This window comes from Bos grunniens, chromosome 6 (genome assembly GCF_055505025.1).
Source record: "Bos grunniens cultivar Pamir isolate PY7600 chromosome 6, Bosgru_T2T1.0, whole genome shotgun sequence".
Classification (NCBI taxonomy): Eukaryota; Metazoa; Chordata; class Mammalia; order Artiodactyla; family Bovidae; genus Bos; species Bos grunniens.
The window spans coordinates 59,920,109-59,947,509 of record NC_141170.1 but is presented as its reverse complement, the minus strand read 5'-3'; the positions used below and the strand labels follow the sequence as shown (position 1 = coordinate 59,947,509).

At 40.6% G+C, this 27,401-nt stretch overlaps 2 protein-coding genes across 2 annotated transcripts in view; one reads left to right on the top strand and one right to left on the bottom strand.

The window, feature by feature from the left end:
* Nucleotides 1–21,053, top strand: part of KLB (klotho beta) — a 34,593-nt gene extending 13,540 nt beyond the window's left edge. Inside the window, exons 2-5 of the mRNA XM_086406082.1 lie at nt 6,813–7,323; nt 9,509–9,777; nt 16,014–17,157; nt 18,116–21,053. Coding sequence (XP_086262208.1) covers nt 6,813–7,323; nt 9,509–9,777; nt 16,014–17,157; nt 18,116–18,504 — 2,313 coding nt within the window. The 3' untranslated portion in view covers nt 18,505–21,053. The remainder of the gene's footprint in view (nt 1–6,812; nt 7,324–9,508; nt 9,778–16,013; nt 17,158–18,115) is intronic.
* Nucleotides 21,054–22,624: 1,571 nt separating this feature from the next.
* On the bottom strand, nt 22,625–27,390 carry RPL9 (ribosomal protein L9). Its single transcript, XM_086406095.1, has 7 exons — nt 26,894–27,390; nt 26,689–26,804; nt 25,997–26,092; nt 24,084–24,216; nt 23,255–23,335; nt 22,928–23,042; nt 22,625–22,707 (listed from the first exon to the last, which is right to left on the bottom strand). Exons 1-6 carry the CDS (start codon nt 26,937–26,939, stop codon nt 22,936–22,938), a joined length of 579 nt encoding a protein of 192 aa, XP_086262221.1. The 5' UTR covers nt 26,940–27,390; the 3' UTR covers nt 22,625–22,707; nt 22,928–22,935.
* Nucleotides 27,391–27,401: the final 11 nt, after the last annotated feature.

The following is a 27,401-nucleotide window of genomic DNA, read 5'->3' as shown; positions in this document are numbered from 1 at the left end:
AGTCCCTCACCTTTAAGGAACTATTTAAGACTTGTGCAAAGATGATGCTGTGCTAAGTGCTATGCAACCAAAGCATCCCTGCCCTTTCAGTCTAACATTGACAATGGTGTACAGATCACCATCTTCAGTCAAGACAGTCAAGTGTAAAAATGGTTCCTAGGGGATTCATTTAGCCTCTGACACCAGTGAGGACAATATCCAATGTCAACATTGCCAGTTCTAGGAAAGAGGGGAATTACACATAAATGTCACATGCTGTACTGGGCACTTGGACAACAGCATGGTTTTCTGAAAATCCCAAATTCGCTGGTAGGTCCTCCATGAACTTTCTACATAATCCTAAATTTCAGACACGTATATAGATATTTTATTCTCAACAGGCAAGAGTAAGACCCTCATTCTAAGACTATTTAGTTCTTTTAATCACCAAGTGCAGCAGAAAGAAAATGTAATTTTAAAACAGTCTGTCGTGGTTCATGTCAAATGGCCTTTCCCCAAGATTCAAAGCTTAGAACTGGTGGGACATAGAGAAAACAGGATGGTTTAGTATAGTGTTCAGAGAGGCCTGGGTTCACATCCTGGCTCCATCACTATTCAGTCTCTGTAAACTTCAGTTTCTTCTCTAAAACAGGAAAAATAAAACCTGCTCTGCAGAGGCTGTATTATCAACAATGTATCTCAGGTCATCAGCAAACTAGCTGATCCATAGTGGGCATTCATTCAACAAGTATTCTATGCCAGGCTCTCCCCTGAGCATCTGTTTGTAAAACTGTGAACAAAATAGATACAGTCCCTACACTGAAGAAACCTATAGGCCAAGAGTGGATCTATGTTGCATGAAATTTACATAAAGGGGGAAAAAAGCAAAACAAAATCATAAACACAAGTGTTGGTACAAAAGTAACCATCTATTTAGAATGAGAAAAATATTACAACAAATTACTGGAGTAATTGTAGTCTTAGAGATTCAGATTCCTTATTTTCTGAGACCTCTTCAAGAAATTTATCAGAAAAACTTAATCAGAAACATTTCCAAAAGCTGTCTGGCTCTCCACCCCACCCAGGACATTTCGTGGGGACTCAGGCCAGTGAGGAGCCCTGAAGTTTTAGGTTCCTTAGGTAAAGTGGTAGGTCTTCTTTTTACTTTTGTAATAATTATATTATTTGTAATTTTCAGAGTGGTTTCTATATTGACTATCTTTAACTTTTTATTTCTAAATTCTGAGGAAAGGCTTCAAGTCTCCAACCCAGGCCATTTTGGCTTCAGTTATACTTGGAGATACAGTCTTTTTGCATGAAAATATTACTAACAGGATCACTATTATCAATTTAATAATAACAGAAAACTTAAAATGTCATTCTGCCTTCTGCAAAGTTGGCATGCAAATATTCTCCTTGGGCAAGTAATCTGAACTTCAGTAATGTACCAATTTACTGATATTGATTTCTTCTAAGTGCCCACCTAATATCTGGAGAAACCTACAGATGTTTCCCTTAATAAATTATTGCCTTTATTCTAAACATTTTCTTCTTTGTGTTGCCAGGCTTAGATTCTGGCTCAGGCATTAGTTTAGTCTAGTAATATTAAAATTGAAATTAGAATTCTATGACAATAATCGGACCTTTTTTGCAGGAAAAAATATATTAGAGTAGTTTTTACATGACTTCTATGGGGAAATCCTGACACTATGCAAATTGATAACAATCAATGATTTGTAAGAATAAGTTGAAGATATAATGATTGAAAAGAAAATAGGAGGAAAATGAATTTTAACATGATCTGTGTTACTCCAACCATACAAAACATGAATTCAAACCATTAGAAATTAAATGGGTAAATATCTTCTTTATGAAAGGTAATAACTTATGTTAATATTTAAATTCTCTCCTAAGAATAATGAGCATAAGATATTGTTTCCGAGAGTTTCAAGACTGTCCAAAAAATAATAAGAAAATAACAATCACATAATATATTTCAAGGAAATAATAGTCATATAATCCTTTTAGCAATGAACTATAAAGTTGACATATCTTAAGCACCCAATAAATAATGTGGAATGAATGAATATTAAATAATTTAGAAGAGCAGGATTGTAACTAGTAGAAAACTTGATACTTAATATAAAGAAGTGCTGGGTAAAAATAAAAAATTGCTTTAAAGTGCTAGGTGAATGAAAAAATGAATCAAACAGAAATTAATTCTAGCCCAAATGGACAATGAATAAACTCAGTCAGCAGCAACAAAAATAAAGGAGGACAAAACTGACAGCCAGGAGCCTTGAGAGTTCAGGGAGCGCCATCTGCAAACACTGGTCATGCCCACACAACTTCCCACAGACGTTCTCCACAGCACGTTAAATAATTTCCAGCTTCCTCCTTTAAAGTACTTTAAATTTAGGTTTCTGTGGTTTTCACAAGGTCTTTAAGTATATCACCTGTTCTATCTTCACAATAATATTCTGGATTGTCTATTTTTAGCTCAGTATAATGAAGGAGGGACCTGACTGCTGCTGAGAGGGAAATGACTGATGCAAGACCTTAAAGTTAGTAGCAGGGTCAGTGCCAAAGCCTAGGTGTCCTGCTCTCAAGATCCAGGTCCTGTCCCCTGTGGTACCACGCAGGCGAGCAGCACTTACGTAGCATTCCTGATCGCCAGTTACCCCCCAAAAGAGCAATCAATGATTCCAAATAGATGGTTGAAGAACAGTCACGCTGAAGGACAAAATGCATGCAAAGCAATTTGGAAATAAGTAAGGCATTTCAAAAAATAGGTAGCTCATTCCTGGGTTTGTTTGTTTTTTTTTAAGGAAATAATTCAAACAAAAGCTATATGACCAAAGTGAGTCATTATTACATTATTATGGCAAAAAGGAAGGAGGAAAGGGTGTGAAGGAGGGAAGAAGGAATGAAGAGAGAGAAAAGAGATGGAAGAGGGAAAGAGGAAAGGAGACAGGAAAGGAAAAACAAGCTAATTTTTATTAAAAGAGGGAGATGACTAAGGAAATCATATTTCATCCAACTCATACTGTTAAGGTTATTATGAAAACTAAAAATAACATGGAAAATGTTAGAGTGACTTTAGCTGAGAAATATATTTCGAAAAGCTGGGAGGGAAACAGAAATATGGAAACAATGTGCTCTGTGGAGTTTTAAAGTAAATTTTATTTAATGGTGCTAATACTTTATTAAACAGCTTTAACAATAAACAAGGTTATAGTTCACATGCAAATATTTCAGCCAAAATGTGACTAAAACCATGCGCAGATTTGAAAATTTAATTTTTGACCAATGACTGGGCATTCCTTAAATACAGCCACGTGTGATGTACTAGGTTTCTTCAATACATGCCATCCAAAGCACTGCCTTCCATCTGTGTCCCTTCCACCATGTCTTCCCGGACCCTAACCCCTTCTTCATCTTTGTTTCTAAAGTTGTCCAGCTATCTTATTTGCTTCCTATCACGCGTCTGGACTTCCCGTGGCATCAGAGAAATGCTATGTTAGATTAGAGGAGGGAACAGAATGAGATATTGTGCCCCTGGCTGTCTCTCAGTGACATTAGGCCCTGCTATCTGCCTCAAAAAGAAAAAGCGGACTTCTCCTTTAAGCTACTGAATCTAAAGAACAAAGGTTGAAGCTCCCTTAAATCAATCATTCCAAAGGTAGATGGCCTTGTACAAGATAGAGGGTAACCTTGGAAAATCACAGAATGACGGTTGTGCAAGGTTGCAGGGCCCAGGTTGCACTCCCCCCTCCAACTGTGGTGCAGTTTCCCAGCAGACCTCCTTTATGAGCGTTGGACCAAAGCACGTGCATAGATATTCCAGTTTCATCAAGAGTTATGTCAAACTCACTCTTTTGGAGCAATACTTTTTACCTGGTTACTTGGCAAACAGGATCAAGTTATAACTATAAATACTGCACAAAGAACCTCCCCCACATTCTCTACATGAGAATGGAGAGGCTCTCTTCAGCCCAGAGCAAAGATAACCCTAGATACCTTGATAGCCTATGCAAATAGCAGCAAAGGTGAAAGAGACACTGTGAAACACCAAGGTCACCTTGGGGCATAACAACATGTGTATCTAAATATATGGAGAGATCTATATTTCCAGAAAACTTGCTTGGAAAACTACTGCAAAGATACATGTCTGTTTTATCTCAACTTACGTCATCTTTCATTTAATCACTGAAATATGTAATAGAATATTTATTTCAAAGAAAATTCTCCCTTCTTGTTTTTTCCTATTAGAACTGGTTAATTGCTGTTGGGACTGGTTTAATACATTATACTAATTTCAACTCACTTTCCCTTTAGTGTCTGATGACATCATATTTGCCAGGCAGCTTGTTTATGCCTCAGAATCTTACATGTGTTTAGTGCTTTACCGTTTACACATCAGAGGTGCACACCCACCCACAGGAGGCATACTACTGATCACTGGGGCTTTTATGGACGAAAGCACTGAGGCTACCAAAGGTTTAAGTGATGGATTAGAATAAGCAAAGAATGCCTCCCTTCGAATTCTAGCAATGCACAATTGCTTTTGTTACAAATCAGGAAAAATGCAGTTAAGACCCGCTGTGATTCCAGCCCCAGAAAAGTCTGGAGCAGCTGATACCACTTCAGATGGAGTCTGTCCCTGGCAGTACTGAGTCCTTCCAGAAACTGGAACCTCAGGTTGGAGGCAGGGGAGGAGGCTACAGCCTGAACACTTTTTTGAGAAGAAGATTCTTTAAGGATCTTTAAGAACATTGGGGTGCTTGCTAAGTGGTCCCAGAATCTTCCAATGAAAGCTGAGTAAGAACAGGTAGATAGAGGTAATAGCTGGAGGCATCGCCTTCTTCAGAAAATCTTTCATGAAATTGTTTAATTTAGCTCTTCTTGCATAAAGCAAGGAGACATCATTTTTGAAATCCTCACCCCTTACATTAATGTCTATCTCTCTCTACCCTAACAAGAGTTTATGGAGCATTTTTAATGTCCACAGGATCTATTAGGATTGAATCATTGTTCATATTTTATTGTTTTTGACCTACAAAAAGGCACTTCTGGATAATTCAACCCAATATGATAAAACGTCTCCAGTGAGCAAAAAAAAAAAAAAGGAACAGATTGAAAGCTGACTTTGTGGGTTAGAAGTAGTAAGGGTTTTGCTCTTGTTCTAGAAGCATCCAAATAGAGGAGAAATTGGCAGATTTAGGAAGAGACATGAAGAGGCAAGCAAGTCAGGTGCTGAGAAGAGGGAAGTGAATAGACTACATAAGGATGTCCAATAGACTACATAATGCACATTAAATGTGCATTAATTTTTTAAAACACCATCCTTGTAGAGAAGGGGAACAAAAAGAAGCAAATGTAGAAAAATATGGGAAGCCTATTGAAAATGTGTTCATTTCCCCAGGAAGTTCTCGCGTCCCAGGACAGGACAGAGACCTTGGGCATTAATCTGGCTTGTGTGTGTGCTTAGTCGCTTCAGCTGTGTCCGACCCTTCGCGATCCCATGGACTATAGCCCACCAGTCTCCTCTGTGCATGGAGTTCTCCAGGCAAGAATACTGGAATGGGTGCCATGCCCTCTTCTAGGGGATTTTCCTAACCTAGGGATCAAACCCAGGTATCCTACACTGCAGGTGGATTCTTTACTGTTTCAACCACCAGGGAAGCCCTTAACTGGCCTAGAGCCATTACTTGGAATCCTTAACCTTTGCTTCTCCTTCTGATACACCTCATGGTTCTTTACGGGCTTAATTTATTGTTTTATTTTATTTGGTGCTATATATTTCTCTTTCACACATTTTAGTCTTATTTTCCATTGATATCACTGGCTTCTGAGAGCAGGTTCCTGTACTACTTATTTCAGCTCCTCAAGGCAAGGCAAGACAGGCATTCACTGAGTCAACACTCAGTAAGTACCTACTAAATAGATTGGAGACTGATCATGAGGCTTTAAGTGAGCTCAATTGGAAATGTAAACTCCAGGGGGACCAATAATAACACCCATCTTTAGGCAGTAGCTCCTGGATGCTCTATTCTATGCTACATAATCAATATATACATTAGCCCTGCATCTGACAACAACTTTACAAAGGGGATTATTATTTTTAACTTCATTTTACAGCTGAAGATATGAAGAGATTTCAGAAAGTTTAAGTGACTTGTCAAAGGCCACTGTAGCTTGTACTTCAACTTGAAGCCCCAGTGTGCTGACCCCAAATCCTACACTATTTCCACTGGTTTTCTGTTTTGTACCATGCCTGCCACCCTTTTGTAATAACAGTAATAATAGCTAAGGCTCATATAGAGGTTACTCTGTGCCAGGTACTCTCCTAAAGTACATTAATTCATTCAAATCTTACAATAAGAGGTGAGCTCTGTTATTATCCATTTACAGAATTTAAAGGCTGTGTTATCCTGCATTTCTAACTTAGTGCCAAAAGATTCTGTAGAACAGTGAAAGATCACTGCTCAGAGTCTTTTTATGTAGAGGAAAAAACCCTGTAATCTATATAGTATCTCACCTGCACGCAGCCCCAAGGCAGCCTGGAAGGGAGACAGGGAGAGAAAAAGTAAGATGGAGCTTAGACAAGGGCTCTCTGCCTGCCCCTCCATGATCTTACAGGGGAGCCTTTAACTTGGAAGCATGGAGGAAGTGAACAGAGAGCAGACTCTGTAGTTATCAGAGTTCTCTGGCAGCTTCCCCCTGCATCACCCAGCAATTCATTAATTTATCCATGAAAAGACCTTCTACCAGCCAAGTCACAACCTTGTGAGTAACAGCAATAAAGATTAACAATATTTTCTTATTACTAGGCTCATTCGAAAGTTTGGCATAACTACAACAGAAATTTCCGCCCACATCAGAAGGGTCAGCTGTCAATCACGTTGGGATCCCATTGGATTGAACCAAACAGATCAGAAAATACAATGGATATACTCAAATGCCAACAATCCATGGTTTCTGTGCTCGGGTGGTTTGCCAACCCTATCCACAGGGATGGCGACTATCCAGAAGTGATGAGAAAGCAGTTGTTCTCCATTCTACCTCGTTTCTCTGAAGCAGAGAAGAATGAGGTGAGGGGCACAGCTGACTTCTTTGCGTTTTCCTTTGGACCCAACAATTTCAAGCCCCACAACACTATGGCTAAACTGGGACAAAATGTGTCACTCAATTTAAGAGATGTGCTAAACTGGATTAAACTGGAATATGGCAATCCCCGAATCTTGATTACTGAGAATGGCTGGTTCACGGACAGTCACGTAAAAACAGAGGATACCACAGCCATCTACATGATGAAGAACTTCCTCAACCAGGTTCTTCAAGGTTGGTCATACATTAGCTCAATTTTAAAAACTGTTTCAAATACTTTTGCTATAGGATATTTAAGGTCACCTTTGAATAGGTTGCTGGTATTGTTGGACTTTTCTATTGTGCAGTGATGATAGAATTTTATGTTACTCTCATGTCCTTTTTTTTTTTTCAGTTTTATGTCCTTTTTAAATGAGCTTGAAAGCAAAATGATTTTAGGTTGTAGATACATCCTTAATTGGCAACAAGATGCTGCTTCATTCCTTCAAAAAGAACACGCTAAAGGAAAGTGAAAAGAAAGTGTCCAACTCTGTGCAACTCCATGGACTGTAGCCCACCAGGCTCCTCTGTCCATGGAATTCTCCAGGAAAGAGTACTGGAGTGGGTTGTCATTCCCTTCTCCAGGGGATCTTCCTGACCAAGGGATTGAACCTGGATCTCTTGTATTGCAGGCAGATTCTTTACCGTGTGAGCCACCAGTGCTAAAGGAGACATGTCCAAAGTTTAACAGTTTTAAGATGCTGAAAGCTTTTCTTGATTGTGCTCCTTTTACTCTATTACACGACTCAATGATGAAGTCTGAATACCAAGAATGAGCCATGAATGGCTAAGCTGAACAATTTCTATTGTTCCTGGATATTTCTCTAAGCCCTGCTCATCCTCTCATTCCTTTTCCATTACTCAGGGAGTGACATCTGCAGGTGGCTGATTGAAATAGTGGAGCAGAAGACAAGCTTTAATTATGATGGTTCTGTCCCCTACAGAGTTGGGCTCCATTTCTCTCCCATATAAAGGAATTCTCGGTGGCTCTTTCTACAACTCTTTAGCGCTCTTTAGAAGTCACAAGCTTGAAGGGAATGCCCTGGGGATCCAGTGGTTTGGACTTCATGCTTTCACTGCCAAAGCATGGATTCAATCCCTGGTCAGGGAACTAAGATCATGGCAAACTGCATGGAGTGGCCAAAACAAAAGTTACAAACTTTGAGAAAAAAACCCCTGTAGAGAGTGTTCAGGGAACACACTCTGTAGAGAGTGTTCAGGGAAGGTCCCCAGGGAGAGCAAGACACTACTGTTCCAACCTGCTGGAGGATCGCATGGAACAGAGCTGTGCCAGACCCAGCCCCAGGGCTCGTGCACATGGGGGCCTCCAGAGCAGAGAACTCTGCCCATAGAGCTTGGGCAGAGGTGCTGTCATTCCCTAGGCATTACCATTCCTCCTTTCACAGGACCCTATGACACCAAAGCACGAGACCCAGGGCCTGTTGAAACATTTATCTCATTAGAATCTCTTGACATCAATTCTACCTTTTAGGAAAAGAAATTCTGTGATAAAACCCTCAAAGTGCAGAAAGGAGACATTTCCATGAGAAAATGAAAGCTTTTAAGAACAAAGGTTCATGTTTGATTGAACCATTGTTGTTTTTATTGCATACTTAATTTTTATCTAATTCCTAAACGTTGTTAAATGTAAAGCTAGAAAATTTATGAAAGATCATCTTTTTCAATCCTCTTTATTTACTAAAGGGAAAACTGAGGTTGAGAAACTTGCCCAACAGCCCCGCCCAGGAGCACAATAGAGCAAGCCCTCTCCCCTCCTGCCCCTCGGCCCGGTCAGTTCTTGTTCTCTTACATCACCGTGCTTCTGTCTCCTCCTTAAAGCTGCATTCACATATGTTCATTCTCAAAGCTGATGTTTCAGTCCCTGAGGATTGTTTCATAGAAGACAGTTTGTCCACAAATGGGAAACAACCCAAGCTTGAAATGAGAAACTCTTGGTCAAAGCTGGCATCTGCATTGGTCCCAAAGGGTTCTGGAAATTACCATGCCCTCTGACACAGATTTGCACACTAAGTTAAGTCTCATGAATATCTTATTTTTAGTTTATGTATTTATTTTTTGGCCACGTGGTGCCTCACGTGGGATCTTAGTTCCCTGACCAGGAATATTTTAAATTTGACCCTTTAACTGTGTTGTTCACTTGGGAAGACCATTCTAGTTGAAAATAACTGCCCCTTTTCAAATATAAAAATAAAATTCAAAAAAATAAATAAAATAAAATTCCTAGTTGATATAATGGGCCTGCAAATTAGGTAAAAGGTTGGTTTCACAATATCCTGCTCCTGGCATGTCATTTGTGAAGCTGTAAACATGAACCAAAGTGTTTAGGCCTCTGAACATCTGCTTTTGTCCTTCTGTACAGCAATCAAGTTTGATGAAATACAAGTGTTTGGTTACACAGCCTGGTCCCTCCTGGATGGCTTTGAATGGCAGGATGCTTACACCACTCGCCGAGGATTATTTTATGTGGATTTTAATAGTAAACAAAAAGAAAGAAAGCCCAAGTCTTCAGCACATTACTATAAACAGATCATTCAAGAAAATGGTTTCACTGTGAAAGAGTCCACACCAGATGTGCAGGGTCAGTTTCCCTGTGATTTCTCCTGGGGTGTCACTGAATCTGTCCTTAAGGTAAGTGGCTACTTAAAAATTAACTATGTATGCATACTAGGTCACTAAGTCGTGTCTGACCCTTTGCGCTCCTATGGACCATAGTCCACCATGCTCCTCTGTCCATGCGATTTTCCAGGCAAGAATACTGCAGTGGGTTGCCATGCCCTCCTCCAGTGGTTCTTCCCTGATCCAGGGATCAAACATGCATCTCTTTTGTCTCCGGTATTGGCAGGCAAGTTCTTTACCACTAGCGCCACCTAGGAAGCTCCACAAATTTAACTATGCTGCTGCTGCTGCTGCTGAGTCACTTCAGTCATGTCCTACTCTGTGCGACCCCATAGACAAAGTGGTACAAATAATACACAATATTCCCTTTCGTTTTACTCAATGACATCTAAGAAACAGCTATCAGATAATATCAAATACCATGATTATTTGGGGGTTATAAGGGGACATTGGGGAAAGAAGAGAAAGGAAGGGAAGAATTCATGCTTACTGAGAGCTTTTCATACTGCCCTCAAGTTGCATATAGTCCAGAGAGATCTTCCAGTCATTTTTGTGACAGCCATTTGTCAGTAGTATCAAAATCACAGGAAACAAATTTTATAGTTTTTCTTTTAATTTGTTGGCTGCACCATGTAGCATGTAGGATCTTAGTTTTCCGACCAAGGATTGAACCCACACCCTCGGCAGTGAAAGCATGGAGTCTTAGCCACTGGACCACCAGGGAATTCCCTAGATTTTTGTTTTGCCAGAAGTAAATTACTAGTGGCCCTTCATTTAAGTGATTTATGATAAATTCGGGTCATTTGCCTTATGAGGTCTTTATACCCCAGTGGGGCCTCCTGACTTGCCTCATTCTTCACCTTCTTCAAATGTAACTCAAATGTCAACCTCTCAAGAAGGCTTCCCTCTACTCCAAACAGCATAACTTCATCACCATCACTGCTTATTCTCCCTTCCTGCTTTATTTTCTTATATAGCATTCATCACATCTACCATACTACATATTTACACATTTTCCTTTTTTTCAGCTTTATTGAGATATAATTGACATACAACATTGCAAGTTTCAGGTGTACAATATGTTGATTGGATACATCTTTTATTACAAAAACATTACCACTATGGCATTAGCTATCACTTCCATACCATCACAGGCAAACCTCATTTCTTTTTTTATGGCAAGAAAATTTAAGATCTTCTTAGCAACTTTCAAGTATACAATACAATATTATTAGCTATAGTCACCATCCTGTATAATAGGCCCCCAGAATATGTTAATCTTATAACTGGAAGTTTGTACCCTTCAACCAGTGTCTCATTTCCCCCACTGCCATGCTCTGGTAACCACTTTACACATTTTCCTTACTGATCACGCGTTTCTTCTACTAGAATGCAAACTTTCTCCGCAAGAGGGTGGAGACATTTGAGGCTTCACCGCCTGCTGGGTGCCTTACTAGAGCAGTTTCAGATACACGGTAGGTGCTCGGTGCATAGTGTATGAAAAAGGTCAACTTTTAGACCCAGGTGAGCCCTTAGAAACCTCCTATACCAAATCTTTCATTTTATAGCTGAGGAAAGTAAGGCCTGTCAATTAATAATAGAAAGTGACTTGCCTAATTAACAAATAGTGGCAAAACTGTAGCAAGCTATCCTCAAGTTCTCAGATGCACGATGCTCTTTTCAAAATAATTTTTCTGAAACTATTTTTGATGTACCAAGCATTTAACTTCTGAATGTATGTGCATTCAGTGTCCTTAATCATAAAACCTTCATTTTATAGGCAAAGAAATCGAAGCTTAGGGAGGTTACATAACTTGTCCAACTTACCCTGATTTGTCTGTCTCTGACCATGATGCTATAAGACCTCATAGTACTTGTATTCTAGAAGCTTATGGAAAAACAAGATGTGCAAGGGATATGACGAAAGGGCCGAAACCATGAGTGACCAAAGTTATGAATCTCAACCCCTATCAGTATTTAAACAAAACTTTAGTAAAGGCCCGGGAATGACAAAAGGAGGAAAGATATAGGGAGTGATATAAACACAGTGACTCCCCTTCAGTTTGGGTCCCCTGGAGAGGCACGCACTTACCCAGTATCTCTCTCCTCTTCCGCATGGCACAGGCAGACCATCTTTTCCCCACCACTTCAAGTAGGTTTATGTTTTGCGAAGTCTAGAACCAGCAGCGACAGGCCCCAGGAGGGCCAAGAGTTCCAGTTTGTATATAACCCAACCTGCAAGTCCCTGCTTCATGTGAAGACCCATCTGCTCTCCATTAACTGACACTATGACTGTCAGTCCGCTCTGAGGACCCTACTCCTATTCCTCGGAGCAAGAGCTGATCACTTGGTCAGCGGAAAGTAATGCTGTGATCAATCAGACCTGGGCTTCTTGCTCACACCTGGAGCCCATTGAGGAGTCAGCTTCCCTTGCACTTAGGGAATGAGGATAAATGCTTTACCAAGAAAAATTTGGATGTTTTTTGAAAACTCATCCAAAGGTTGTATGAATAGATGATGGGCAGGCAAGAGTAGATGTGCTCTATAGGAAGACTACAAAATGAAAATAACATTTAAAAAATACTACTATGCCTTCCCCAGCATCTGGATCTATGTATATCTTTATTATTTTTTTTTCTATGTACATCTTTAGCTTTTTTAATTCAGAGAAATCCCCTTAATTTCATGGTATTGATAGTTTTGAAGAGTTCAGGCCAGTTGCTTTGTAGAATGTGGGACTTTTTTTTTTAAGTTTTTATCAAATTTGTTACAATATTGCTTCTGCTTTATGTTTTTTTTTTTTTTGACCAGGAGGCATGTGGGATCTTAGCTCCTCAACCCACACCTCCTGCATTGGAAGGTGAAATGTTAACCACTGAGCCACCAGGGACATCCCAGTTCCTTGTAAAATATCTGCAAGCATGAAGTTCTCTGTTTCTTTATTAGATTCAGTTAAGCAATTCTAGAAATAATACTACATAGATGCTGTTGTGTATTCTCCAATACATCATATTCAGTTCAGTTTAGTCGCTCAGTCATGTCCAGCTCTTTGTGACCTCATGAATTGCAGCACGCCAGGCCTCCCTGTCCATCACCAACTCCTGGAGTCCACCCAAACCCATGTCCATTGAGTCAGTGATGCCATCCAACCATCTCATCCTCTGTCATCCCCTTCTCCTCCTGCCTTCAGTCTTTCCCAGCATCAGGGTCTTTTCAAATGAGTCAACTCTTCACATGAGGTGGCCAAAGTATTGGAGTTGCAGCTTCAACATCAGTCCTTCCAGTGAACACCCAGGACTGATCTCCTTTAGGATGGACTGGTTGGATCTCCTTGCAGTCCAAGGGACTCTCAAGAGTCTTCTCCAACACCACAGTTCAAAAGCATCAATTCTTCAGCGCTCAGCTTTCTTCACAGTCCAACTCTCACATCCATACATGACCACTGGAAAAACCATAGCCTTGACAAGATGGACCTTTGTTGACAAAGTAATGTCTCTGCTTTTTAATATGCTGTCTAGGTTGGTTATAACTTTCCTTCCAAGGAGTAAGCGTCTTTTAATTTCACGGCTGCAGTCACCATCTGCAGTGATTTTGGAGCCCAGAAAAATAAAGTCAGCCACTGTTTCCACTGTTTCCCCATCTATTTTCCATGAAATGATGGGACCAGATGCCATGATCTTCGTTTTCTGAATGTTGAGCTTTAAGCCAACTTTTTCACTCTCCTCTTTCACTTTCATCAAGAGGCTCTTTAGTTCTTCTTCACTTTCTGCCGTAAGGGTGGTGTCATCTGCATATCTGAGGTTATTGATATTTCTCCCGGCAATCTTGATTCCAGCTTGTGCTTCCTCCAGCCCATAGGAGGCACATAAAGTCAGTTTCTTTCATCACTGGACACACGAGTTGATGTAGCAGTCACCAGATTTCTTGATGTGGCATTTGCCAGATCTCTTAACTGAAAGGTCCTTTTCCATTTGTAATTAAGAATTAATCTGATGGTGATATTTTGAGACTGTATAAATATCCTATTTCTCAACAACATTCAACCAATGCTCTTAACATTGATTTATGAACCTTGCTTGAATTAGTTATTACTTTGTAGATTGCAAAATGGCAAATTTCTAATTAGATTTTGTATTTATTAAGTGAATTAAACTCATTGTTTAATGAGTGAATTAACTCAATGTTATAATTCTTTTTTCTTTTTTTTTCAATGTTATAATTCACTGTTGTCACTGATTCACTGGAACTTTTGATGCTCAAATTATCTCATATTTGGCATATGGGACTCTTTCAAGCTGTTCTTATGTCTTTTAGACATTTCCTTTCCAGTTTTTAAGTACGTTCTTATTTTTCTGGTGCAATATTCACCAGGACCCCCTCGTCCCTTCCCTGAATCAGACCTGAAAACAGCCATGTTTCCAAGGAGTCCAGGATCCTTTTAGTGCAAAATAGAACTTGAGAACCAAGCTCTGGGAGCTGGGGCTGAGGTCAGAGTGCAATACTTTAACTATTTCTCTTAGCAGATTAATCACACAGTTGCTAAGACTAATGCTTTCTGGAGAGTTTTAAAAGTAAAACAGATTTTCATTTGATTGTACCTTACCTTACTACAAGATTACCCTTTGTAAATAAATATCCTTTCAATACCATGATGCTCTGAGGTTTCAAAACACTGAAACTGGCTATCTAGGCAAATGATTTTACTCAAATAATTATATACAGATTTAGCTTCATGCTCACATGATCAGTGTTCTCTCAGTTTAATGTTCTAGATAGCTAGCTGGCAGATGGCAAGTGGGCAATGATATATGATTTTGTAATTAGACTATGAAAGATGACACATGAGAAAACAATTAGAGGGAAAATATTTACCAAAGGCTAATTACCATTGATTCCAGGTACATTTAAATTCAGTCATGGGAAGAAAAAGCACTTTAAAACAAGAACAGAACTTTTACTTTTTCTTATTAATCTTGAACTTGTTTTTCTTAAGTCCTTTTCTGTTTTAATTTAAACTCAAGGACCTAACAGGCGATAATTTCAGGGGGAACTAAACCCAAGTCATAAGTACCTTATGTTTGTAGAGTGCTTTAGAGTTGACAGAGCAATTGCCCAGAGTCACAGACATTGCACAGTACACCTGTGAGGTGGGTGAGATTGCTCCGTCACTAAACAGAGTTGTCAAACCTGGCTTTTAAAGGGACAGAACTAGAACAGGAGTCCAGGGCTCTCTGCTTAGTGGAGGGGCAGAGAATGGATTCAAGAGTCAACCTTCGAGATTCTGGGGGTTATTTTAGGGTTCTCTCCTTTCATGCTTCATTATCTTACATAAGGAGGGTGTTCAGAATCCTCCCTTTGGAGGAATAAATGCTGTCTTCTCACAGGCACATGGGAAGGGGAGAACTGAATGATGGATGTGTGACATCACTTGGATTTTTCAAATGGGATGTGTTAGCCGCATTCAGCAAATCCAAGGGGTCATTTCCTACTCTTTCCCACTGGCCTCTTTTAGGAACTGTGGCTGGGGTCCACCAGCCTCCTCTAACCCCAAATGCTAATCTCAGTGAAATCCTCCACAACTGGAATGCTAATTTGCCTTTAATTCGTGGCAGGTTTGGAAGGTCCACCTTTGTGGTTCCTTTTAACTGAGAGAACCAAGCTGATTTCCTGATGCATTTGAACAGAATCACATGAGAACCCCACCCCCACCCCACCCCCACCCCCACAGTACCTGGTTTTTAGGACCCAGGAACTGGAAAACATCCTCTTGTTTTCTGAAAGACAAATTGTTTTGCAAGCCAAGCCCTAGGTGCTGTTCTTTCTCTACATTTTCCTGTCTCCCTGGTAAATTTCAAGGGCCGGGAGGGAGGATAATCCATCAGGGCTGTTTTGCTGACATCAACAGGAAAGGAGCAGGAAGACATAGGTTGTTCTGAAGGACATGTGCGTCATTTATTTTCTCTATTGTGAGACGCAAAATAAGATCAGGCTTTTCCTTTCTGGTCTGAAGGTCTGAAGTGGTTCAGACAGTAAAGAATCCGAATGCAATGCAGGAGACCCAGGTTCCATCCCTGGGTCAGAAAGAGCCCCTGGAGGAGGAAATAGCAACCCACTTCCAGCCCGGTGGGCTACAGTCCATGGGGTTGCAAAAGAGTTGGACATGACTGAGTGACTAACACACATACACTTCTTTCTCTTAGAGGACGCGTGCTAAGATTCTGCCTGCCCGTATGTGCTTGTTTTCACAGCCTGAGTCGGTGGCTTCCTCCCCACAGTTCAGCGATCCTCATCTGTACGTGTGGAATGTGACGGGCAACAGACTGTTGCATCGAGTGGAAGGAGTGAGGCTGAAAACAAGGCCTGCTCAATGCACGGATTTTGTCAGCATCAAAAGACAGCTTGAGATGTTAGCAAGAATGAAAGTGACCCACTATCGGTTTGCTCTGGACTGGCCCTCAATCCTTCCCACTGGCAACCTGTCCATGGCTAACCGACAGGCTTTGAGGTACTACAGGTGTGTGGTCAGTGAGGGGCTGAAGCTCAACATCTCCTCAATGGTCACGCTGTACTATCCGACCCACGCCCACCTAGGCCTCCCTGTGCCTCTGCTGCACAGCGGAGGGTGGCTGAACCGGTCCACGGCCGAGGCCTTCCAGGACTACGCCGACCTGTGCTTCCGGGAGCTGGGGGACCTGGTGAAGCTCTGGATCACCATCAACGAGCCTAACCGACTGAGTGACATCTACGAGCAGTCTAGTAACGACACCTACTGGGCAGCCCACCACCTGCTGATCGCTCACGCCCTGGCCTGGCACCTCTACGACCGGCGGTACAGGCCTGTGCAGCGCGGGGCCGTGTCGCTGTCTCTGCACTCGGATTGGGCCGAGCCCGCCAATCCCTACGCGGACTCACACTGGAAGGCGGCCGAGCGCTTCCTCCAGTTCGAAATCGCCTGGTTTGCAGAACCCCTTTTCAAGACGGGGGACTACCCGCTGGCCATGAGAGAGTACGTCGCCTTCAAGAATAGGCAGGGGCTCGCACGCTCCACGCTGCCTCAGTTCACCGAGGAGGAGAGGAGGCTGGTCAAGGGCACTGCGGACTTCTACGCCCTGAACCACTTCACCACCAGGTTCGTGATGCACGAGCGCCAGAACGGCAGCACCTACGACACGGACAGGGACATCCAGTTTCTGCAGGACATCACCTGCCTGAGCTCCCCCACCCGCCTGGCCGTGATGCCCTGGGGAGAGCGCAGGGTGCTGAAGTGGATCCGGAGGAATTATGGAGACATGGATGTTTACATCACGGCCAGTGGCATCGATGACCAGTCTCTGGAAAATGATGAACTCCGAAAATACTACTTAGAGAAATACATTCAGGAGGCTTTGAAAGGTGAGGTTCGAGGGCCATTTCCCTCGAAGTTATATGACATTCTCAGGTAATACAAACCAAAGAATGAGGGGGAACGGGGTCATTAATGACAGTCTATTATGGGCTTAGAAAAAGGCAGTTGTAAAAACTGTAGCTTACTCTCAGGGATAGGAAGGTTCTAGGTTTTAAACAGAAGGGTGTCAAGATCCAACTCACACCAAAAGAATTGCTGCTGTTTTGTGAATACACCGTAAAGGACCAAGAACTGATACAGGGCGAATTGCACTGCTCTGGCTAAGGATAATGGTGGACTGGGTCAGGTTATTAAGAGTGGTGAAAGTGAAGTCGCTCAGTCGTGTCCGACTCTTTGCAGACCCTATGGACTGTAGCCTACGGGGTTCCTCCATCCATGGAATTTTCCAAGCAAGAGTCCTGGAGTGAGAAGTGGATAGGTTCTGGATGTGTTTTGAAGGTAGTCAACAGGATTGGATGTGTGTATGAGAGTAGAGTCAAAGATGATTCCAACAGAGGAGGTGTTGTAAGTTTGTTGACAGAAGGTATAAAAGAGTTGAGTAGGAGAGTAAGAGTGAGTGGCTGGGGAAATCAAGTGCAGTTATTGGGCAGTTTTCTCACATCTGAGCTCTGGAATCAAGGTAAATAAGCAATATTTTTCTGCTTTTAACATTGTGAACAAGTTGACAGTTAAGTCCTTTGACCTTTATGGCTCCAGTTCTTAAATCTGAGTTTCCTGCAGGTGTTTTTGTATTATTATAGATATGTTTTACTTCAATCTTTTAAAAATTAATTCTACCTAAATTCATCTTCTCAAGAAAGATCATTGATTAAAGAATGTCAAAAAACCTTTAATGAAAATCATGTTTTATGAGCATGAGATTTAGACTGTTTTCAATGAAAACTAAATTCTTAAGGATATCTAATAGTTCACATGTGATTAATGTTTATTTTTGGTATTTTTCAGGATACCTGATTGATAAAATCAAAATCAAAGGCTATTATGTATTCAAACTGACTGAAGAAAAATCTAGACCCAGATTTGGATTCTTCACACCCGATTTCAAAGCTAAATCCTCAATCCAGTTTTACAACAAACTCATCAGCAACAATGGCTTCCTTTCTGAGAACAGTAGTCCTCGATGCAGCCAGGCTCAGAGAAACACGGAATGTACTGTCTGCTTGCTTCTTGTGCAGAAGAAACCGCTGATATTCTTTGGATGTTGTTTCTTCTCCACCCTGGTTCTACTGTTATCAATTACCATTTTTCATAAGCGAAAAAGAAGAAAAATTTGGAAAGCAAAGAACTCACAGCACATACCGTTAAAGAAAGGCCACAATAGAGTTCTTAGCTAAGCTGATCTTATTTCTGTCTGCAGGATGGAAAAGTTTAAAAATTCACTCCAGTTCCATATACTGGTAACTTACAGAAGATACACCTATATTGTAGAAAAAAAACAACTTGAGAATTTAGTGATAGCCAAGGTAATGACAATCTCGGTCTCCATTGTTTGGTTCAAATTTTCCCTTAAAAGGTGTTGACATCAGTGAATTCAGTTCTTGGATCTAAGGTAAAGGTTTCCCTAGACAGTAAGCCTGTGAAGATAATCTGATATGTTGTTTCATGGCGTTTGATGAGCCGTTTCCTATCATTATTCTCTAGTTTTCCTCTATTCATACCAGTAGCTATTTATGGTAAAAGAAATTGTTTTGAAAGTACAACTTTGTTGAGACTCCACAGTGGAGATTGTCAGTGATAAAATTCTGTCACTTTTTAGGTGCTTTCCCCTTTGGTCAGGGTGGTTCTCAAATGGAAAAAAATAGGGTTAAGAAGTAGTGTTTGTCTATAGCCAGTTATATATACACTCTTAAGCACATCAATCCCTCAGCTTTTCTCAACAGAAATTAAAACTGAGCATTTATAAAACATCTCATTTTATGAGATCCTTTATCAGATAATTAAAAAAAAAATAACATTTAGTTTCCAGGAACTCATGTAAACATCAGAGGACAAAGATTAAAGAGAACTAAACCCAACTGCCTGTGAAGACAGAGAAGTCATTCAACCTCACAGTACAGCAACCTCTTCAAATTGGTATTATTCCTCAACTGAATCTTAGGAGGTGACAGATGTGGCAAACATTCTAAGATATAAAGATTTTTTTATATTATCGTTATCAAATTACCATTTATCCCATGAGACTTGTTCTCTTCCCCTGAAGTCCTTCACTGATCTAACATAAGCACATATGGACCTCTCAAGGTGTACAAGGCACCTCCCAACTGTGGACACAATTCAGAATATTGGTGGCCTGAGTAAACTATTCTTACATTGCAACCTTTGAAGCTAGGATTAAGTGAATCCTTAAAACTGAATTTGCAGTTTGACTTTTTTGATTTCTGTTCTTAACATTCATTCACTGTATTCTAAATGTTGGGGGGAAGAAAACCCAAATCTAAACCCATTTATATCCATTCTTTCCTTAGGTGAGTCAATATTTACCTATTGTCTACTCCTCTGGAAGTTTGACTTCCTGAGTCAAAGGAAAGCTTATTTCCTGCATAACTGAGATACTAATTGATAACAGCATTAAGTTTCAAAGATACAGATAACACAATTAGTCAATTCAAACAAATGCAAAAGTGGTTAAGACATCAATATTCTGGCTGGCCAATTCAAATAGTAAAAATTTCAGATGTTTTTATCTCCTTGTTCCAACTGCATCCTTCCTCCAACCTTAGCAGCTTTTATTTTCCAAGAAGTTTTTATATTTCTCTGAGAACCACTGGAGAAGGGAACAGCTACCCACTCCAGTATTCTGGCCTGAAGACCTATAGTCCAAAGGGTCACAAAGACTGGACACGACTGAGCAACTTTCATCTGATTATCAGGCTTGAGGCTATACATGATTACAGTAACTAGTTTTTTAATCCTAGAGTATCAATTGAGCAACTCATCAACATCCAAGGTTTTGAAAAATAAATCCATATTCAGTCATAAGAACAGACTTGGAATTAAGATTTTTGCTTTCCTGTTTTGATTATATTATCTTGTATTCAGTTTGTAAGTCTTTACATTTAGTGCTTAATGTATCTTTTACACTTGTCACCTTGCCACAAAGTGAAAACTGTTAGTCACTCTTTGCAACTCTATGGTCCATCCATCGGGTTCTTCAGGCAATACTGGAGTGGGCTGCCCTTCCCTTCTCTCCAGGGGATCTCACAGTCTCCTTCATTGCAGGCAGATTCTTTACCATGTGAGCCACCAGGGAAGATAAGATATCAATAGTAAAGTCCCTAATTCAATGCTGTCCTCCCTTTTTTGCCACCTGGGAATTTTACTCGTCTTTAAGCCATCGTTATACATGAGTCCCTAGGTACATACTTTAATCTGGCTCATGCTCAGTTATACCTTTCAGGTTTTTCTTAAATTCATTTTAAAATCATACATGGGGATTCTCCTGGTGGACCAGTAGCTAAGATTCCATGCTCCCAATGCAGGGGGTCTGGGTTCAATCCCTGGTCAGGGAACTAGAACCCACATACCACATCTAAAGAGCCTTTGCCACAACGTAGACCCTGCATTACCAAATACATTTTTTTTTTAATTAAAAAATAAAACCATAAAGAGTCAGTTAGGAACTGTTGGCAGCTTTTGACAGGATCTTTTAATTTACCTTTCAAAACTTGAAGAACATCTTAAAATGTAGTTCACTTTGTATATTGTTGCATTCTCCACATTCAGTTCAACAATCCTTTCACCAAGTCTGATATATATGGAAATACAGCAATTATGGTTTTAAAGACCCTCTGGAAATTGAGGTCAGTAAATTATGACTAGATGTTTTAATTCTCAATGTAATTTATTCCAAATAAACTGGCTTATGCTGATTATTTATATTCAACTTAAGAACTGTGGAATGTGAATGTTTGGTGTTTTAACTGGGTTCTGCCAACACCCCTCCCTCCATCCTCCCAAACTGTGCCAACTGGGCAATTTACTCCCAAGTATGTTTTCTCATTAGAAAATGTAGACTGCTACACCTCAAAACTGAGGATGCACTTACATGCTCATCCATGGTAAACAGAAAACACGGAAAGCTTCCCTGGGGAGAACTACACTTTCCTTTACCACATCTAAGTTATTAAATTGAAGTAACTCCTCAGCTACAACCAGACTGCCAAGAGTTAGCCTTTAAAGTCTCCACACTTCACTACACACTCCCATTGCTGCTACCACTGCCTATATACTGACACTCTTTAATACTAACACCTTTATCCCTCTGCAACATTGCCACTTGGAGGTTTCAACCCTCAAATTCAATTTTAAAATTCTGTCAATACCTTAAAAACATATTTCGAGGCCCATTACTATTACTCAATCTCCACAACCTCGATCTCCCTGGCAATGTGGGAACCAATCACTCAGCAAATAGCTATATGACAGACACTGTTCTAAGAACTTGGAATATCCCAGGGTAGACAAGGTCACACCACCCCCCCATGAAGATTAGACTCTTAGCAGGAAAAAAGTATATAATCAATACCCAACAAAGTAAACTATTAATCTTACATTATAAACATTATGGACAAAAACTGGAGCAGAGTGTGCTAGGATGGACATGAGGAATGAGCACAACAGGCTTCACTGAAAAGTCACTCAAAAGGAAAAGACAACTTAATTATCCAACGCCTACCCCAAACCTCATCTCAAAACAATTCAAAGCAAAATCTGTATTTACAATTTCACCCATGTCTTAAAAATTTAACCGTTATCAAACCAATGATTAACTCAATATAAAATTAATTCCATTTATTTAAACCAAGATCTTAGTAAGCCCACAGATTTTATTGATGGACTAGACACAGTATGTAAGACAAAGTTAAATGTTTTGCCTGAGAAATCACACGGTTAGAGTTTCTAACAAATGAGATAGGGGAGGACTGCAGGTTTAGGGGCAACCCTACTGTACTATATAGTAGTATATCTGAAGTATGACACATGGAACGTTTCTTAAGTTTTTTTAAAGCTATCAAAGACTAGGATATACATGTGGCTGAAATCTGAGTATAACTGAGAGAACCTTAAGACTACAGCAACCATGTTTATGATAAATACAAATTAACTCCATCTTTTAATTCTTACTAAGACAGTATCACTTCTCAGCTGCTTTTTCAGTTACTGTGACTCAGGCATTTGCCTCACAAATATTCAAATCTGTGCCACTGCAAAATTAGATACCTTCAGGGCATCTCCGAAAGTTCTTCCCACGATAACCATATTCCTCTTGCCTGAAATGTCCTTGGTATTCCTTCAAGCCCCCTCTGCCATTAAGTCTTGCTAACAACATCTTTCTAACAACAACAAAATCAACCAACCACTCCTATTCCTTCTGTTATTGTTTTTAACACACTAGAATTTACTTAACTGCTTACTGGCCAAATAGTTTGAAATGATTATCAGTAGGAAAAAATCTCAAATCAAGAGTTTTTATTGTCTCTTTAAAACATCACAACTGAGTCCATAGAACCATCTATCTTGTTTCTGCAGCAGGATCACTGTAAAAAAGAAAAGAAATAGTCTGTAATTCTCCATCAATATTCTTGCCCAGAAAAGTTTTATTCTCAATCATGTAAAACATACTTTCTGCCTCTGCTACAACTACCATTTAAGTTTCTTAATTAGACCCACCTAAAGCAATCGCAAAGAGTCGGACACGACTGAGCGACTGAACTGAACTGAAAGCAATCAAATTATACAGATATTACACAAACCCACCTGAGATCTTATTCATCAGCCTGCTGAACTGTTCCTTTTTCAGAAACATAGATACCATCCAAAAATTTTCTGATATCCTTGTTTTTAACTGTGGTGGCTTGCTGAATCAAAGCAGCTATAAGGGTGAAAAAGATAAGGCAATTATCAGCCAAACCCATCACAAGTATTTCATCACCTGCTGTACTTTATAGCTTTTAATTAAGATCCCAAAAATTAAAAAAAAAAAAAAAAAACCCTCACCAAATGAACAAATACTAGGTATTCAACTCCAGGATTTAGATAAACAAGATTTTACAGGCATTAGTTATGCACAGTAAACATACAAACCTGAATTTGACACAAGTTCAATGTCATTTCCTTCAAGAATCAACTCATCTTTCTGGGCTTGAGATACTGAACAGGCAACCCCTAAAATATAAGAGGGCATGTACATAATGTCAACATAAAATAAAGAGTTGTAGAATATTTCAAATATTTAAATTAAGGAGCAATTTACTTCATTTAAAATTCCACACACCAAATCAAACTGTTTTGTAATCGAATCTGAATTATCTGGGCAAATTTTGTATTTCTGGGACTTCCTGGTGGTACAGTAGCTAACACTTTGGGCTGTCAATGCAAGGGGACTGGATTCAATCCTGGGTCAGGGAACTAGTTCCCACATGCTACAAGTTAAAGAGTTTGAATGTTGTGACTAAGAATTCCATAGCTAAATAAACAAAAACTAAGACTCAACCAAATAAATAAGCTTTGTATCCAATTTTATTTCTTATTTCTATTGTATAATTTGGTATTCGTCAAAGCTCATTTTTTGGGACTTCCCTGATGATCCAGTGGTTAAAGCCTCCATGATGCCAATGCAGGGGGCAAGGATTTGATACGTAGTGGGGAACTAAGATCTCACAAACCTTGCGCAAGACCTCCCACTCCCCCCCAGTTCAACAGGAAAAAAAAGCAGAATCAAAGAGCACTAAGTTTTAAAATTTTCTATTGCTTCAATGTTAGAAGCATCAATTATGTATCAGAGAAGAACTATTTTAAGTACACTTCTACTTTAACCATACTGGGTAATTCTGAAATAATCTGACCTTAGTTATAACTAACCCAAAATGTATTTAAGCCTTCACAAGCAGAAAAAAAATTTTATGAATCATACCTGGCCTCATTCGAACCCTGCGTATGTATTTTTCACCCAAAAAATTTCGGATTTCCACAAGAGAACCATTCTCCTGAATAACAACGTTGATGGGGAAGTGGGCATACACCGACCTCATCTTGTAACGGAAACCCTAGATTTAAATAAAGAAAATATTAGTAATGCTGAGAAATTTGAACAGGATACCCAGTTTTTCTCTGAAAACCAAGTAGGAACTGCCCCCTTGAAAGGAATATTTACATTTTGTCAGGGTTGTCTCCCTCTTTGTACCTAGATTTTGTACAAAATCTCTACAGAGACTTTAGAGGAAAACTTCCTCCTCCATGACAAAGGAAACTGAAAACTGTTCTCACATACTCATGTCAAGGTTTTATGAAATCACCCACACCAAGCCTTATAACAACTGTATACTGAAACATCTGTTTCTGTTGTCTCTTTGCTGGACTGAAGCGCCCACCTTAATGCAAAGTGTTTTACTACTGCCTATGCCTTTCCAACACAAGCTGGAATCAAGATTGCCGAGAGAAATATCAATAACCTCAGATATGCAGATGACACCACCCTTATGGCAGAAAGTGAAGAGGAACTCAAAAGCCTCTTGATGAAGGTGAAAGTGGAGAGTGAAAAAGTTGGCTTAAAGCTCAACATTCAGAAAACAAAGATCATGGCATCCGGTCCCATCACTTCATGGGAAATAGATGGGGAAACAGTGGAAACAGTGTCAGACTTTATTTTTCTGGGCTCCAAAATCACTGCAGATGGTGACTGCAGCCGTGATATTAAAAGATGCTTACTCCTTGGAGGGACAGTTATGACCAACCTAGATAGCATATTCAAAAGCAGAGACATTACTTTGCCAACAAAGGTCCGTCTAGTCAAGGCTATGGTTTTTCCTTCGGTCATGTATGGATGTGAGAGTTGGACTGTGAAGAAGGCTGAGCGCCGAAGAATTGATGCTTTTGAACTGTGGTGTTGGAGAAGACTCTTGAGAGTCCCTTGGACTGCAAGGAGATCCAACCAGTCCATTCTGAAGATCAGCCCTGGGATTTCTTTGGAAGGAATGATGCTAAAGCTGAAACTCCAGGACTTTGGCCACCTCATGTGAAGAGTTGACTCATTGGAAAAGACTCTGATGCTGGGAGGGATTGGGGGCAGGAGGAGAAGGGGACGACAGAGGATGAGATGGCTGGATGGCATCGCTGACTCGATGGACATTGAGTCTGAGTGAACTCTGGGAGTTGGTGATGGGACAGGGAGGCCTGGTGTGCTGCGATTCATGGGGTCGCAAAGAGTCGGACACGACTGAGCGACTGATCTGATGCCTTTCCAGGTGGCTCAGTGGTAAAGAAACCACCTATAAAGAACCCCAAAGCCCTTTATCTTGGGCATCGAGGCTAACATACTGAATTACTAAGGTATACCAGATAGCAAGAATTAAGGATACAATGGCACCCACACTCAAGGAACCTACCCTGATATGTTTTTAAGAAAATGGACATGGAGTTCAGAAATTAGATCCACCTTTTTCTATCCCCACAAGAGTAGAAGTGACAGGCATCGAACAAGAAACCAAAGTCTACCCCATGTGTTAATTTTCTATAAACACGCACCTTGAAAATGAGAATTTGTGTAGGGGAAAAAAAAACCATTAGCAGACTATCAAAGACTACCTGGTCTGTATACACACACACACACACACACGCACGCGTGCGCGTTAACACTTAATCCCAAGACTCATGAAGGCCTACTGGACACATCTGCCAACATTACCTCTTCCCAAGTACTAGAGCTCGAGTACACCACTAAATTACATGCATAATCTATTCTCTGCAGCAAACATTTATGTTGCATACACGAAGTACAGCTGAGAAACCCCCCCTTCCAAGACAAAGTAGTCTGAGGAATCTGCTTACCAGTGTAACACCCTTGATCATGTTCTGTACGTGACTACAGATTGTGCGAACAGTGGCCAGTTCCTTTCTGTTTCCCCACCATTTGTCAACACGGAGCTGTAACAGAACAAAAAAACTTTAGAAAACTCTTTCCAGAAATAAGCAGGCTTAGAAAAAAGTCCATTTATTCACAACAATCACTGTAAATTCTAGTACTTGCCCTAATTAAAAAGTACGACTTGCCAAAAGAAAAAAAACACCAAATTATTGTTATTACTAGGCACTACAGGTACACTATTTCACAAAGGAACGACAACCCAGAAACAAAAGAAGTATGGTACAAGCTGCATTAAACGTCAATCCTGGAAAATTATCAGGTTTAAGACCCGCTGCTGCGTCCCTAAGATTTTTACAAAACAATCAGGAAAAAAATAAACTTAACTTGTTAACAGTATTATTAAGATCTGCTATGAATCATTACTACTCCGCTGCACCCTGGTCTGGAAAGAGTTTTTCTAATCTACTTTGTTCAGAATTTGATCTTCCAATTTTGTTAAAGCAACAACACTGAAACTAGCTATAATTCTGGACACTCAATTTGAAGCTATAACACAGAATCTCAATGTAGTAATTTGAAAAGCAACCCATTTTGTTACTCTCAAATCACAACCTTCCAAACAAGCAACTGTGTCCAAAAAGAACAAAAAACTCACCCTCTTCTTTTTCTTCCCAAGGAGACTGAGTTCTACATTGATGTGATTGAAGTCCCTCCGCAGGGTGCCTCTGGGGCCCTTCACAATAACTGTCCGTCCCTTCAAGTTAATGTCGACTAGGAGAGAACGTACTCGTGAGGCCTCGGAACAAGGTATAGAGCATGTAGTAAAGACGTAAGAAAAACGCAAACACCAAGTCTCGTACCATTTTCTGGGATGTCGACAGTCTGGTTGCTGAGAATGGTCTTCATTCTGAAACACAAACAGCTGGGGTAAGAAGGCCGCTAACGACCAAACTCCACCGCACGGAGCTCCTCTCCTACCGGAGAGCGCCGGCAAAAATACGGGAGGACCCGAACCGAGAGCGGTCCCCGCTGCGCCCTGGTACGGAAGGAGCAGCTCGCAGGCGCACGTTATAAGCCCAACCGGGGAACTCCCCGCTCAGCGCATCCCTGGGTGTCCTGTCAAGCTGGCGCCATCCCGGCAAGGCTGAGGAGCTGGGGTAGGCCTGAAAGCCCAGTACAGGGCTCGAATTCCAGCGCAACCAAATTCATATGGCGTTCGCTGTGTGGGGAGACAACCACGATAGAGTTCCCGAGGGCCACAACCGCGCCGCTGGCCTTCCCAGAGCCGATGGCTTCAGATTCCCAAAGCCCACCGCTTACAGAAGCCACCTCACCTCGCAGTAGATGCGGCAAAGAGAGAGCGTCTTT